Source organism: Monodelphis domestica, chromosome 2, assembly GCF_027887165.1.
Source record: "Monodelphis domestica isolate mMonDom1 chromosome 2, mMonDom1.pri, whole genome shotgun sequence".
Classification (NCBI taxonomy): domain Eukaryota; kingdom Metazoa; phylum Chordata; class Mammalia; order Didelphimorphia; family Didelphidae; genus Monodelphis; species Monodelphis domestica.
This window is the reverse complement of record NC_077228.1, coordinates 523,611,746-523,627,778: the sequence shown is the minus strand read 5'-3', so window position 1 is coordinate 523,627,778 and position 16,033 is coordinate 523,611,746. Positions and strand designations below refer to the sequence as shown.

The 16,033-nt window shown below is 43.2% G+C and overlaps 2 protein-coding genes across 2 annotated transcripts in view; one reads left to right on the top strand and one right to left on the bottom strand.

Annotated features, from left to right (window-relative positions):
• The first annotated feature begins 209 nt into the window (after positions 1-209).
• Positions 210-16,033, top strand: part of SSC4D (scavenger receptor cysteine rich family member with 4 domains) — a 51,672-nt gene continuing 35,848 nt past the window's right edge. The window contains exon 1 of the mRNA XM_056819796.1: positions 210-708. The gene's annotated coding sequence lies outside the window, so the exon portion shown is untranslated. The remainder of the gene's footprint in view (positions 709-16,033) is intronic.
• Positions 2,397-15,798, bottom strand: ZP3 (zona pellucida glycoprotein 3). Its single transcript, XM_007485985.2, has 8 exons — positions 15,387-15,798; positions 8,218-8,336; positions 4,486-4,589; positions 4,098-4,275; positions 3,908-4,025; positions 3,732-3,823; positions 3,053-3,201; positions 2,397-2,630 (listed from the first exon to the last, which is right to left on the bottom strand). The coding sequence occupies exons 1-8, from the start codon at positions 15,672-15,674 to the stop codon at positions 2,431-2,433; spliced, it is 1,248 nt and encodes a 415-aa protein (XP_007486047.2). The 5' UTR covers positions 15,675-15,798; the 3' UTR covers positions 2,397-2,430.

Genomic DNA, 16,033 nt, shown 5'->3' with positions numbered 1-16,033 from the left:
GGGGTGGGACTGGTAGGAAGAAAGTTGGACTTGATGTCCTTTGAGGTCACCTTCTGGCTCCAAGGCAACGATCCCATGATCTTAAGTTATTTCATGATAGGTCATAAATAGGCAGCAGAACACGTATCTGAATCCCAAGTTGATGCTTCCTGGCCTCATTACTCAACCAAATGGCCTTATCTCCTTGGGCCCAATTCTGACTTTTTTTTTTTTTTGTAAAGGAGGAGGAATTCTGGGAGTGGAGAGGGGAGAAGAGAGTTGATCAGTCTGAGAAGTGTGCTGGATGGGGAGGCTCTGTTTAGGACTTCGCATCTTTCCCTGGAGTCCATGGACATGACCTTTGGTGCTTTATGAAAGATGAATCTCCGAGCCTAAGGCTAGCCTGATGGGTAGAACCAAAGTAAGAGGAGCCAGCTCTTTCTTTGTGCTAGCCAATAAGAAGGAAGGGTCTAAAGGCTCTGGACCAGGCGCACTCAATATTCTAATTCTAGAACACCGAGATGCTGCCACCATCTCTTGGACAAAACCATTCCCACCAGAGACCAGACTTTCCTCTCAGGACTCTCACCTGTGCCCAGAAAAGGGCAGGTATGAGCTATGTCTTTAAAAGGACAACCGCAAAGGACAGTCCCAGGGAAACAAGTTTGTTCCTGTTTACCACAGGACATCCTCCATGGGCCACCAAGGGTCATGCCTGCACCCTACCCAGTAAGTACAAAGTCCCCAACGTTCATTAACCTTCCAGCTCAGCCAAAGTGATCAGGGAACTCCCAAATGGACCTGCCACACTTTTAAACCCAAGGATTGGATTGAGAGCTGAAAAGGATGGACCTTTGAGGCCATTTGTTCTAACAGATGAGGAACAGAGACCTTGTGCAATATAGTGATTTGCCCAAGACCCAAAGGTAGGTAGCAGAGGTGGAATTTCAACCCAGCTCTTTGGACTCCAGATCCAGCCCCCTCTCTTATCCTCCATGGCCTTATGTCTCTGGAGTTATGCCCAGCCCCTCTATTTTACTGAGGGAGAAATCAGAGGCTCAGATTGATAAAGCAACTTGTCTAAGATCTCAGAGGGGAAAAGGGAACCCAGAATTCAGTCCAGCACTCTTATCATGCCAGCTACTTTGCAATCATCCATTTGCCTTAGCAGAAATTGGGTGCTTAGCTCTGGGCAACAAAGCTGCTCTGTTTGGGCATGAGAGAATTTCTAAGCCTCCAGGAAGAGGATTTAGTCTTAGTGGCCCCCAGTTTAGTCTCTTTCTTACTGCCAATAAGTTTTACCAAAATGATCTCTAAGAAAACATTTCTTATCATAACTTCAGTCTGGCACAGAGCAAAACCCAATTCTCTCCACAATGGGAAGAAAAGAACATCTACTGCCCCATCCTGTTGGCAGCTAGCCTGAAATTAGCGGCAAATATGCAGAAATCCGTGTGTGATATTAATCCTTACAGCTTTTTGAGGATACATGTCTGGGAGCTTAAGCCACTGTTTGGGCAAATAGCTGGCTAGCTGTAGGGTATGACTTGAGAAAGAACAACGTGGATTCTAGGTATTCTTAAGGGGCCTATTCTTTTTTTAGACCCTTTTCTTCTGTCTTAGAACCAAAACACAACATTGATTCTAAGGCAGAAGAGCACTGAGGGCTAGGTAATAGGGGTCAGGTGATTTCACCAGGCTCACAGCTAAGAAGTGTCTAAAGTCACATTTGAATTCAAGACCTCCATCTTGTTCTCAATCCATTGAGCCACCTAGCTGCCCCCAAGGGACCCATGTTAAAACAAAACCCTTAAAACATTAAGGTATGGAGAGGGCACTGGACTTGGGGGGGGTCAAGAAGATCTGGGTTCAAATCCTGCCTTAGATACTTATCACTATGTAACCCCAAACAAGTTCTGTGGGCTTCAGTTTTTTTCTATAAAATGGAGTGGGTCGACTCTTAGGGGAGGAGCTTATGATCCCTTTACACTTTTATATCTGTGATCTCATGAAATAAATGCTTGTTCAAATGGGGCAGGAATAAAGCATCTCTTTCCCATGGCTATTATGACAAGAAAGTAGTAAGCTCTCCTTACCTAGAGGCAATTAAACAGGTTAGATGACTTCTCTGGGCATTATATGGGGTATTCATGGTTCAGGGAGAAGTGAGAATATATGATTTGAATGCTCTTATTTGGGGATTAGAGAGGAAGAGTCTTATCCCCCGAGGTAGGACAGAAAACAAATGTTTTCTAGCCTGTCTTTCCACCTACACCTAATAGGGTTTGATTGAAAATAAAATAACTCTCCCCCGGAACAGCGCAGGCCAGTGTTAAATGGCCAACCTGAGAACAAGCCCTGTAAGCTGTAGCCTGGCTCATTAGTACTAATTCATGACACCAGTCAGACATCAAGAGCCTTTTCTTCTTTTTTTATTGGCAAGTAGACAAGTCAAGAGGCACTGTTGCGTTTCCTACAGAGGAGAACCAGGGCCAGCATGACTATGGCAAGAACCACAAGAGCAATCAGAGACAGGCTCAGGCCAAAGGCTGTGTACTTTTCCATGAAATCCGGGTTGGGCTCCAGTGGGGTGTGGCGACTGAAATTCACTGCCAAGAACATGGGCCCAGCAGTGACGTCGGCTTCCCTCACTGGGGATGGAGAGAAAAAACATGAGATTTCATGATTGGGCTCCGGGGTTAATACCTGAAATTTGGTGCCCCACTAGCCTTGGTTAAATTTAGACAGAAAATAGTCATAGGGATCATAGCTCTAGAACTGGCAGGGATCTCGGAGGCCATCTCAGCCAACCACCCATTTTATAGATGACTAAACAAAGGCTTGGGGACTAGAAATGAAATCAATCTATCCAGGTAGTAAGCAGCAGGATCAGAATTTGAACCCAGATTCTTTAGTTCCAGGGTTCTTTGTTAATAACTTTAGGGTAAATCATCTCCCAAGGGCCTAGAAGTATGGGCTCCATGCTTGAGGGAACACTATTTCTAGATGGATCCTAGGGTGTCATGATCTAAGAATGAGGAACCTGCAGCCTCCTAGCTATCTTCATTAATACCTTGCAGCTGCTGGAGGAGAGCTGTTCTCTTCCAGGGCTTTGCAGAGATCCTGTCAACAGAAAGTCGTCTCCTGGACCGGTTTGGAATTCTGCAGTCTTTGGTATTACAGCATCTGCAGATGTCAGGAGGGCCTTCTACTGGAAACCAGCTGGGGAAAGAGATGGAGGGGGAATAGAAATGAGGAGAAGAAAGGTGATTTTTATGCCAAGAAGCATTTATCGTGTGTTTATTGTATGCTAGGAATACAAAAACTTAACTATCCCTTGACCAGCTTCTGTTCTATCAGGAGATGGCAGAGATCATTATTCTAAACATAGAAGGTAATTGGGAGTAAGGAACCCAATCAGGCAAGGCCTCATGAAGGGGGTGTCTAAGGGGAATTTTGAAGGAAACCAGTAATTCCAAAAAGTTGGAGGTACAGGGAAGTAGGTAGGAGAGGACATGCCACGTGTGAACAGAATGGCCACCTATAAGGTTGGGACCACGTTGTGAAGGCCTTTAAATGTTGGCAGAGGAATGTGGATGTTGCCAAGTAATAGGGAGCCACTGAATTTTGAGGGATGACACGGTCAGCCCTAGGCTTTAAAAGATCTCTTTGGTCACTGAAGATGGATCAGAGATCTAGTCAATGGTAACCACCCTGCCTCCTCCCTACTCTTACTCTCAAGACTCACTCACCTATTAGTGGACTTGTTGAAGGAACAGGCCTTGTTTGTTTGGTCTGGCTCTTGGTCAGTGAGAGTGACCGTTAGATGACACGTAATATAAATCTAGGAGAGAAGAAGTCCGGTGCTGGGGAGAGGCAGGGAGATATGGTGACCTCATTTACTCTCATTATAGGAAAGCGTATTTACCAGTTTCCGAGGATCACTGACAAAGTGGAACAAGTCCACTGTGAACTGGAGAGTGTTTGGGTTAGGCCTGGGGGTTCTGAAGACCGAAGAGGAGTCAGAAAGACCATCTACCAGGCACCTGGATGGACAGAAGATGATGAAGGGCTATCCTCTTCAAGGGGCGAGTGAGCCTGGAGGGATGAGCACTTACCCATGGTGGTCAATGATACTGTAACGGGGCTCTGAGTCCTTGTCTGGGCTAAGGGTGGCCACACAGCTATCAACAAAGAGCCTCAGGGACACATGGCTGCCTGTATGGACTTCAGCCTGGAGATGGGCTATGTCACCCAGCTGGAACTCAGCTGAGGTACTCTCAGAAGTCCAGTTATCTGGAAGGCAGGATGACAATGAACATTCACATAAATACATTGAGAAAATAGGGGCAAAGTTCTTTGTAAAAAGATCTTTAGAACTTGAAGAAAAATTCTAAATGTCAACACAAAACTATGAACATTTTCATAGACAAACTGGATCAGGATGAGAGGATTGTTTTTGGAATAGGGCACCTTTCTTCTCCCCTCCTCCCTGCTTCCACTTACCATTCATCAGACGAAGAGAGAAGCTGAGCTTCTCTTCAGAGGCTATGGTGGACCTGAAGGGGACCCATGTAGGCTGGATAGCTCTGCTACTTACATTGCCCCACCTGGAAGAAAGGACAGAGTATATCTGACCAACCATGTGGCCGCTCCTACCTGAACGTCCAAGACTTGGACATGCCCATATCTGCTCATATCCTCAAAAAACCCTCACTGGATTTATCTATTCCTGTTCCATCCTTGTCTCATGTCTCTACCCATCGGGGAGGAGTCTCCATTTACTTTTTTCTCACTTCTTTGCAGAATACCTTCTACTCCCATCATTAAGCTCTGACTGTTCTCTCCAAAGTCATTATCAGATTCTAGGTGTCCCAATGCATAGAGAACTGGGTCTGAAATCAGGAAGACCCAAATTCAAATTCCAACTCACTAACTGTGTGACCCTGGGCAAGTCACTTAATGTTTGCCTCAGTTTCCTCAACTGTAAAATGGGGATACTAACAGTACCTACCCTTAAGGCACTATTGCAAAGCATAGAGTCTAGCACAACAGGCAGTATATAAATGCTTATTCTCCACCTCACCCCTCTCTTGATTGCTCTAATGATCTTTCTTAATCCTAATCCTTCAACACTGTCACCACCTTTTCATGACAGCCTCTCTCTAGGTTTTTGTGGCACTGGCCTCTCCTAGTTCTCTTCCTTCATGTCCAACTGCTTCTCCTCAGTCTCTTTCATTGGGATCTTCATCCAGATTATGCCAGATAATCACAGGCATCTCAAAGAACTCTCTCCTGGACCCTCTTATCCCTCTATCTCATTTTAGTTGGTGACACTCCTCAGCTCCCATGGTTTCAGTGGCTCTCAGATCTATTTATGCAAGGCTAATCTCTGTGGACTTCTAGTCTCTCATCTCCAATTGCCTAGTAGAAATCATGAACTGGATGTCCCATAGACATCTTAAATGTAACACATCCCAAACTAAGCCCCTTGTCTCCCCCCATTCAAAGTCTCTTTACTGTTGAGGCATCACCATCTTCCTGTCATTCAAGTTCCTAATCTGCATCCTTGATCAGTCACTCTCTCGATTCCTATAGCCAATCAGTGGTCAATTCTTGTTGTTTCTACCTTTGAGATCTCTGGCGTATGCCTCTTTCTCTCCTGATGCTGCCACACTTTAATGCAGGCTCTCATCACCTCCCACCTAGACCAAGGTAGTAGCTGCTAGTGGCTCAACCTGCCTCAAGTCTCTCCCTTCTCCAATCCATCCTTTACTCAGCTGTCAAAATGATCACCCAATGGAATTGCATGTCAGATATGAGAGGGGGTTGGGGGAAGGGGAGGGAAAGAACATGAGTCTTGTAACCATGGAAAAATATTCTAAATCATCTAATAAAATAAAATAAAAAATCTTTGAAATGACCATTTTAAGCCTTGGCGTCTCCTTATGATCTCCAGAATCAAGTATAAAATCCCCATTTGGCTTTCAAAGTCTTGGATAGGCTGGCCCCCCTCCCTTCCACCTTTCCATTCTTCTTACATTTGACTCCCCTCCAAGTTCTCTGCAATCCAGAGACTCTTTCCTCCTTGCAGATGACAATCCATCTCCTGAGTGTTTCTACTGGCTATCTGGAATCCTTTTCCTCCTCATTTCTACCTCCTGGCTTCCCTTAAGAAGTCTCAGTTAAAGCCTTTCCTTCTCTAAGAAGCCTCTCCAAGTCCTCCTTGAGTTTAGGGTTCCCTTCTGAGATTACTCCCCTTTTACCTTATTTGTAGATGATATTTTTCTCCTTTCTGTATCCCCAGCGCTTAGTACAATCCCCAGAACATGGTAGGAGCTGAATAAATGCTAATTGATTGACTGACTTCTATTAAAGAGTTTAATTCTCATTTCTGTGAATTAAAAAAAATATATGATGGCTAAATTTTAATAGAATTGGTTCCTTTCGTAAATACACCCATCTATATGTCTATAGATGTGTGTAAAAACACTGAAATGGGTCCAAAGACCTCAGAGATCCATGGCCAAAACAAGGTGAAGAATTCTTTAATGAGAGTTCTCATGTTGGGTCTCTTCTCAGCTCTGCCTCTGACCTTCAGCAAGATACTTAATAGCTTACTTTTTTTAAGCTTTACCTTCACTCTTAGAATCAGTACTAAGAATCAACTGCAAGGCAGAAGAGCAGTAAGGTGAGGCAATGGGGGTTAAGTGACTTGCCCAGGGTCACCCAGCTAGAAAAAAGTGTCTGAGGCCACATTTGAACCTACAACCTCCTCTTTCTAGGCCTGACTCTCAGTTCACTGAGTCACCCAGATGTCCCCAACAGCTTACTTCTATAAAGTCCTTTAGGCCTTATAAAATATCTTTCAACATCCTTATCTGGAAATCCATTTTACAAATTAGGAAATGGATTTAGCAGGGGGAAAAGTGACTTGCCTTTGGTTCCACAGATTGTGACAGAGCTAGCAATCAAATCCCTGATTCTAAATCTGTAGTTTTTTCATTTACACACTCAGTCTACCTTGGATTCTCTACTTAGATATTCCCATTTCTCAGGTGGAGAAACTTATAAGGATGAAAAATTTTAAATTAAAATTAAACTTATTAATAATAATATATAATTCTCTATTATATATAATAAGTTAAAAATATTAATATACACTCAAGTCAAAGTTTCATAATGTTTCCTTCAAGCTCTAAAACCTATCAGTAGAGAAAACTCACAAACAGTCCTGGCAAGGCCTATCTTCTGGAAAAAACAAAAAAGAAAACAGATTTGTAGTGCTTATCTCTTCACATAATTACAGTATAGATCACTGTAAAGAAGTCACCTGAATTTATCATTGTTTACATGCCCTTCAGCTTGGGACGGGAACATGGCTATGCTTTCTCACCTACCTGCCTTCTACGCAGGGGTTGGGTCCTCTTAAAAGTGTTTTCGATGACTTAAAAGAAGTGAGAACAAGTCTAGGCTCATTTGGAACCTCCACTTCCCCATCCATCTTCCCAGGGGCGAGGGTGAGTCTCTGTAGATGACTCTGCCCTCAGCAGGGCCTCTAGGAACACTCCCCTGACTGGAGCTGTGGCTGATACTTGACAAGCAGCCTCATGGTACCATCCCACATCTGTGTGGTGTGAAGCTAACTTTAACAGAGTCAAAATTGAGGGGGTGAGCTCTAGTGGATCAAGTGCAAGGCTCAGAGTCAGGAAGACTTATTCTCAAAGTCCACTGTGATTCTAGACAAGTTTTGACCTCTCCAGGCCTCAGTTTCCTTGTCTGTAAAAGGAGGGGATTGGACCAGACAGACCCAAGTTCTTCTCCAGCTATAGAATTTTGATCCTATGAAAGTTGTGGATTATTTCTTCATAGAAGGGCCAGGAGAGGTAGGCCAAGCCCTAATTTTGTCAGCTAGTCACAGAATCTTGGGCAACATTTGTGTCTTGACAGAGAGACTCCTCATTAAAGTATAGAGTTACCCAAGGACAAAAGGAGAAGGGAAATTGGCAGCAAGGTCTTAGTGAATTAGACCATATGGAACAGCTATGGGAAAAGAAAGAAAACAGAAAGGATAGGAAGGAAGAGATTTGAGACAAGTCTTTTTGCTTTCTTCCATTTTGCTAAGGGGCACACTCAGGAGTTTTAAGCCTTGAGTAGCTCTGATATTTATAGAAAGAAGTCTGCCTAGTGAGTTCTCTATCTTTGGAAAGGGAAAAAGCATGGCGCCATGATACCGACCTAGGATAGTGACACTCAATAGGAACTTCTGCCTGATTAGTCCTTAAGATGGTCAAATTTCCATCTGGGCTTGGGCGGTAGAACAGGCTTGTGCGGTATATCAACTCATCTGAAGTTACCTGGAAGAAAGTTAAGAGGTTTAATTAACCCTAATCATAGCCAGTTCCATTAGAGAAAGTAAGATGTTCAATTCAGTGTGGTTTTTATTTAAAAATGGAAATACCTATTCTGCAGGAGGTCTCAAAGAACACAGTTCCCCCAAAAGACAAGCCTTAGTCCATACCATAACCTTTGATTACCTTTGAATCTAGTGAGAGAATTAATAAGGCAAGTCAAGGCAGGTCGTTGGCTAAGGGGCAAAGATTTGGCATGCTTCCCTCGAAGAGCACTTGAGAAATATTGCACCCCCTTTGGGGGATGCCCCTCATAGGACTACTATGTATACTACTAGCATATAACCCAAAGTTCTATTGGGTGTAGTTATTCATCCCTGTTACAATAAATCAAATTTTGACAGTGCTATAAGACTTATGAGTATCTTCCTTCACACCAACCCTGTGAGATGCACTTTTCTCATTTTTTAAATGAGAAACCAGAAGGTGAGAGGTTGTCATTTTCCTATAACTGCACTAATTAATCAATAAACATATTAAATTTCTACAATGAGTCAGGCATTGTGCTAAGAGCTGGGGCTACAAATACAAAAGACAGCCCCCTGCTCTCAAGGGGAGTTCAATTTAATGGGACATGAAATCACACAAAAGGAAGTTGAAGAGGGGTCTGGGGCCAGAAGGTGCCCAGAGGCATTGTAGGAAAATCAGAGAAGTTACAAAGTAGTACAGCAAGGTAATGTTCTGAGGATAAGGAAATGTTCAGATGATCTCTAAAGTGAATTGAAGTTGACTCCACCTTCTAATCAGAGGGACAGAAAGTGGTGACGAGGTGGAGTCCCCACGCTGAAGGTTTTCCCAATAATTATCTTTCTGGAGCCTGAGAAAAAAGTGCCAATGCAGTACAACCAGGGGAGAAATGAGGCCAATGCATGCATTCTACTATTTATTAGCCCTGTGACTTTGGACAAGTTATTTCAACCTCCTAAAACTCAGTCTTCATCTGTAAAATGGGGATGCTGCTGCAGTATGCTACAGTAGAAAGCATACTGGACTTGGAATCAGGAAAACCTGAAGTTCAGATCCCATCTCAGCTGTGTAACATACTAGGTGGGGGACATTTCCATTGCTTCATATATACAGGACTTACAGATCAAACTGCAAGAACTCCATAAATTCAGAGCTACAATACAAGCAGGACCTATAGACTTCTCACTATGACCTAAACCCAGGAGACTTCAAGGTATATAAAGAACTTCCAGCACACTGGAGCAACTCAGTCTGCCCGAGATGGCCTGTTTCTCAAGTACAGTTAACCACTCCAACAACTATAAAAATTGGAGGAAAGGACTCTTGGATTCATTGCTCACACATAAAATGAGCACCTTCTATTGACACTGATTGTATCCTTTCACATGCATTGGAGATAAAAGTCCATAGCCAAGTGGACACTATTTTGGCTGACATATTGAATTCCTGAATCATTTTATTTTTGCTTTTCTGTTTATTTTCAATAGGATATTTGATTTTTTCCTTTCTCATTTCTTTTACTTAAAGTACATGTAATCAGTATTAATGTTTTGGATTTTGAAGGATAAGTTTATTAGCTCTCATATCAATGTATACCCAAAAGCTTTATACTATGGCAACCTGCCATTGGTTGTTAAAATATTGTGGGACTTTGATTAATAATTGTGTCTGATTCCAGGAGAAGGGATCACAAAAGAGCCATTGTACAGTGCAAAGAAGCACACGGTCAAGGAGACCAACAATCCTTGTGGAATTAATGAGATCTGCACCAAGACAGAGGACTTGTTTGAGGTACAAGGTAGTGGCTTCTTGACATATGTCAGATGTAGGTCTTCCCTGTGCCACATTCTGACAAGTACCTTAGTTTGGCTGCCATTTTGGCTCCCCTATCCCTGAAAGTGAAGGTAAAAAATCAGACCAGGGGAAACATACTTCCCTTTTGCATCAAAATCTAGTCCCTTTTCTCTTATAATATGGCAATTTTTTGTATTTCTGGAGGCCAATGGGTAAGTGCTATGTTACTGCATTTGTCCTACAGACTTGTGGAACATAAATCATTTTAATTGGACCCTAGCATAAGGACCTATTATGAATTTATTCTTTTTCACTCAGAAATGTATATATTTTTTTCTCCCAAAATTTACATTTTTCCTCTATTTTTAAAAATGTTTTTGGTTTTTCTTTACTTGACTCACACCCCATAACTCAACCACATATCCTGAGTTGAGCCAAGTGGGTTGTATAATTTTTATAAAATCCAAGATTTTAAATTTTGAGAGAAATTTCAGGAAAAGAAACTTGCCAACTCCTCAAATTAAGAAAGTGAACTATTTGGAGAAAGTGCCATAAAGAAACCTACACTGCATCAGAAGATCCAGAATGAACTTTGGGATGTAATTGACTGAACTGAAGAGGGTTGAACATGTTTATTCTGAATGTAAACTCTAATGCTAAAGGGGATTGTTCCCTAATTGACTTTTTTGTCAATGAGCCTAACAAACATTGTATTTGCTTTCTCTCTTCTATTTCCCTCTTATCTCCAACTATTGTAGTTTCCTCTTAGAAAGTGCAATATTGGGGGCAGCTGGATAGCTCAGTGGATTGAGAGCCAGGCCTAGAGATGGGAGGTCCTGGGTTCCAATCTGGCCTCAGACACTTCTCAGCTATGTGACCCTGGGCAAATCACTTGACCCCCCATTGCCTAGCCCTTACCACTCTTCTGCCTTGGAGCCAATACACAGTATTGATTCCAAGATGGAAGGTAAGGGTTTAAAAAAAAGTGCAATATTGTATGCACCTTTAGCTAGAGGATCTTTAGAGGCATAAGCCAGTTATGTTAAATGATTCTTTGGGAGACTAGTCTCCCAAAGAATCACAAGGGGGATTGTGAAACTAGGATTAACTCTCCCCTTGTCTATTTTTAGCTAATCAAATCAAGAACTTAAAGTATCCCTACTTAATGCCTAGTCTGAGAGTTTATAAGTCACTTACTAAATAAAGTAAGCTCACATTTCCAAAGTTCACTGCCCCTCCCTTTCCAGCAGTACTAGGCAAATTGAAAACCTGCAATTGGATCCCATAGAGTGGGGGGAGCAACAGGAAGTGACATTGAGAGAAGAGCTTTAAAAAGGCCAGTTTGAGGATTCAGCCATTCATTCTGCTGTCAGTGAGCCTGACTGGAGAAGGAGATTCCCTGGATCCTGTGTTGGCTAGTTGGGTGAGTGACTAAGATTCCTGCCTTGGCTTTGGAGAAGGCTTCATTGGTGGAACTCTGGCTGAGGATTACCAGGAAATCCATATGGAGATTGGACTTGAGGAAGCCCTGCTGGGGCTGAGCCTGGCTTCTCAGGAGAAGGACTGGTAGGATGATTGGAATCTGTCTCTCTATCTACATTTTTCTACTTTCACTCTTCCTACCTCTTTGCAAATAAAGCTGTTAAAAGCCATTTTAAGTTATATTTTTTAAACCAGCAACCACAATATTACTTTATAATTCTCATAGTCTAAAACCTATATTTAAACTCTTACAGTAACCCTGTGCAAATCACTTCATCTCTGAGCTTCAGTTTCTTAATATAAGTGAATGGAACTACATAGGCTCCAAGGTCCTTTTCCCCTCTAAACTCATGTGAAAGATAATTCCAAACCACCAGTGAGAAAAATGCAAGTCAAAATGTAAAATAAAGTTTTACATCAAACCCAACACATGGGCAAAGATGACAAAAGATGGGAAAAGTGATTGCTGGTAGAACTGCAGAAAGACAGATTGCTATATACATCAATATACCAGATTTTTAAAAACCCTTATCGTCTCTCTTAGGATCAATACTGTATATTAGTTCCAAGGCAGAAGGGTAATAGGGTCTAGGCAATGGGGAGATAAATGACTTGCTCAGGGTCACACAACTAGGAAGTATCTGAGGTCAAATTTGAACCTGGGACTTCCAGTTTCTAGGACCGACTCTCAATTCATGGAGCCATCTAGCTGCCTTCTACACTCAGATACCATTGACAGAACTTCAAATTGGCCCAAGCATTCTGGAAAGGGATTGTAATTATGCTAAGAGAGTGGAGGAAATGTCTATATTGCTCTACCCTGAGATATCCCCTAAGGCTGTTAAAAGATAGAAAGGTTTAAATATACTAAATTTTTCCTAAAAGCAGAGAAATAGAAACAAAGAAGACTCCTTGTAGATTGGGAAATGGCAAGGCAAATAGAATGGGATGTTAATGTGCTGGAAAACACTGAAAGCAAAGAATTTAGAGAAGCCAAAGAAAATGGGTGATCAGATGCAGAGTGAAACCCCCAGAACCTTTCCTTTTGCCAACAATCTAAACTGAGTCAATAACAATAATAAAACAGCTGCTGGTCCAGTAATGCACCTGATCTGTGATCTTCACTACTGTGAGAGACTAAGGCTGGTGCTTTGTTTAAGCTGGGGAGTTCTGAGCCCCTGGAGGGATAAAGCTGACTGTAGATCTGTCCAAGATCAAGGCGATCAGGATGCACGAGGAGGGACAAACTGGTCCAGGAAGGAAACTGAACAAGTTGAAGCTTCCATGCCTGTGGACAGCCCTTGAACTTCCAGCCTGGGTGAGAGGGTGACAGGTCTCATCTTCCCACCTACACCCCACTCCCAAATCAACACTTGGAACTACACTATCCAACTATGGCCAAATTTGACCCCAGAGAAGTGTTGAGAAAATGCACCTCTCTCCACTCTTTTTTAAACCCTTACCTTCCATCTTGGAGTCAATACTATGTATTGGCTCCAAGGCAGAAGAGTGGTATGGGCTAGGCCATGGGGGTTAAGTGACTTGTCCAGGGTCACACAGCTGGGAAGTGTCTGAGGTCAGATTTGAACCCAGGACCTCCCATCTCTAGGCCTGGCTCTCAATCCACTGAGCTACCCAGCTGCCCCCCTCTCCACTCTTTACAGAGATGAGGGACTATGGATGTGAAATATTAGCCATACTCTTAAAATCAATTTACGTGGCTGGCTTTTTTCCTGCCCCACGCATCACTTTCTTTAAATTCTTTGGTAAAATAGATGACTTTCTAAGTAGAAGGCTCAGTTCCTCCTCTGTAAAGTGATCTGGAGAAGGAAATGGCAAAGCACTCCAGTATCTCTGCCAAGAAAACTCCCAATGGAGTCACGAAGAGTTGGACATGACTGAAAAACAACTCAACAGAATTTCCAGAAATAATGATAGAAATTTTGTTAAAGGTATCAAAATATATTAAGCATCACTTGCATGCATAATACTGTGCCCAGTTCTGGGGACACAGAGGAAAGCAGAGTCCCTGCTGCCCTCAAGAAGTTTACATTCTCCCAAAGGTGGTGAATAGAAGGGAACCAGAATACATGACTGGGAGTTGATACCTAGAAGCAAAGTCAGGGCAGTCATCACAGAAGAAAGCTCCTGAGCTCAGCCTTGGAGAAAACCTGGATTCTGCAGAGAGAGAGCATCATGGTAGAAGCACATTCCAGAAGATTTATGAAGGTCTGACTCCATGGAGACAAGAGTTCAAATGCAGACTTTAGGGACATCTAATAGTCATTTGGTTTGAACAGTAGATTGGACTCAGATTGTGGAGGGTCTTAGATTTTGGGCTAAGAAGTCTGTTTTATTCTAGAGGCAATTGGGAGCCTCAGAAGGTTTAAGAAAGGGAGCAAGAAGGTCAGACCTGAATCTTAGGTGATTTTTAACAGCTGTGCAGAACAGCAAAAGAGCCTGGAAGCAGGAATTAAGAGATGCTCTTGACATAGGCAAGGGGAGACATGAAGAGAACATGAATAAGGGTATTCTACCATCACCTGCCACCTTATATTTCCTAATTAGTCATTCTGCACTTCTTCCCACACCCCAGAATTAATTATCACCTCCCTTCTCCTATACAGGAGAGAATAAACCTGCCTTCCTCCTGGTCTTGGCCAACGTTGGCCTCTCTAAATGGGAGACTTTCCTTGACCTGTCTAGATTCTTCTCATCCTCACAGGTTGGGTTCCAGGTGTGAGAAGACATTCCTGAACTTGCTTAGGATCATCCATATAGTTTAGTACTTCATCCAATGAGTTGGTATATTTTGTTCTTGCTTTCCTCAACAAAACTCTAATTCCCTAGAAGACAGGACCTCCATCTTTTCCTCTATAAGTGGAAATGATGTCATAGGGTTGTAGAATATCATGCTAAGAAAGCTTGCCTAAAATCTTATTTTTACAGCCGAGAAACCCAAGGAAAAACTCAAAGGGAAGTGACTTATTTAAGGTCACAAAACCAACAGCACTCTTTAACTTAAGCATCTGATATGCATTCCCATTTTCCACCAAATAAAGGATAAACCTTTGATTTGGACATTTGTGGAACTTCAAAGTCCATTCATTACCTTTCTAGTTTTCTGGTACCAATTCCCTTCCCATATTCCCTTACTAGCTATGTGACCCTGGGCAAGTCACTCAACCCCTGTGTCTCAATTTTCAAAATGGGTGTAATAATCGCACCTACCTCCCAGCACCTCACATCCCAGGATGTGAGGATCAAATAATTATAGAATACTTAGCATAGTGCCTGGCACATAGGAGGCTCTTTATAAATATTAGCCATTGCTATTATTGTTATTGTTCCTTTTCCCATCCTCACTTCCTAGCTGAGTGATCTTGGGTAAGTAATTGTATTCCTTTGAGCCTCAGGTGTATCCTCTGTAAAGGATGGGGTCTGGATGACCACTAAGGTTCTTTCCAGTTCTAGAGCTCTGATCTTTTCACCCAAAGTCAATGTATTACTCTGAGCCTGAGTTTTCTCATCTGTAAAGTGGGGGTGTTTGACTGAGGGATCTCTAAAGGCTCTTCCAGATCTAAATCAGTGAATCCAGAAAATAGGAGTCAGGATGAAGTCCTTCCCCAGATCTGGGGCAAGTCCTCAGCTCTTTGTTTTGGGGGCTCCCAAGCACACAGTAGGCAGTTAATAGAAGCTGGCGCCCAGGGGAACAGGTGTGTGTTTCCCTAAGGAAGGGGGCCAGAGTCTTACCTGTGTGACACTGCCACACTCATGGAGGCCAACCTCAAAAGTGACTTCTTGGGCATCGTCTTGCAAAGTTGCAGGCCTGCAGCCCTCTGGACCCAGGCTAAGGTCCTGTGCTTTGACCAGCTTCCCAGTGCCAAAGAGATCTCTTTGGACACTGACTACCAAATGGGATTCCAGGCAGTGTACCTGGATGGACGGAGGAGAACGGGGAGCCTGCCAAGAAGCCCCAGCAAGCACCAGGAGCAGGAGGAGAAGAGAGAAAGGATGAAGGCTGGGAGGCCCCCAAGTCATGGCTTTCCTGAGAACAGGCAGAGGACAGTGCCCTTCCACCAGGTCCCAAAGCAGGAGCTGAGCCAAACCCACCAGCTACCACCTGAGCCTCCCAAATTCTGCCCTTGGAAAGGGCCTGCCAGGGGGCTGTTTATATTCTTGGAGAGCAGATTGCTCACATCTGAGGGAGCTCAAAGGCCAGCCCTTCCCACTCTGAAGCATCCCACTTCCACCTGCCCCTCTCAATCAAGTTAATAGCCAATCCCTTTAGCAAACCTTTACTGGGCACTGAACTTGTGCCCAGCCTATCCTGGCGGGGACAGGGAAGATGGGGGACAGGAGCCTTGACCCTGAGGGGCTCACAGTCTTCTGGCTGGTAG

What these genes read in the sequence shown, in the direction of transcription:
- ZP3 (XM_007485985.2), bottom strand. Translation starts at nt 15,674, where the DNA reads ATGACTTGGGGGCCTCCCAGCCTTCATCCTTTCTCTCTTCTCCTCCTG. An exon ending in AGTGTGGCAGTGTCACACAG is followed by an intron (nt 8,337 to 15,386) that starts GTAAGACTCTGG and finishes ACTTTCTTCCAG; the next exon opens with GTAACTTCAGATGAGTTGAT. An exon ending in TCTCCTCCAGCAGCTGCAAG is followed by an intron (nt 2,631 to 3,052) that starts GTATTAATGAAG and finishes CTCCATCCCCAG; the next exon opens with TGAGGGAAGCCGACGTCACT.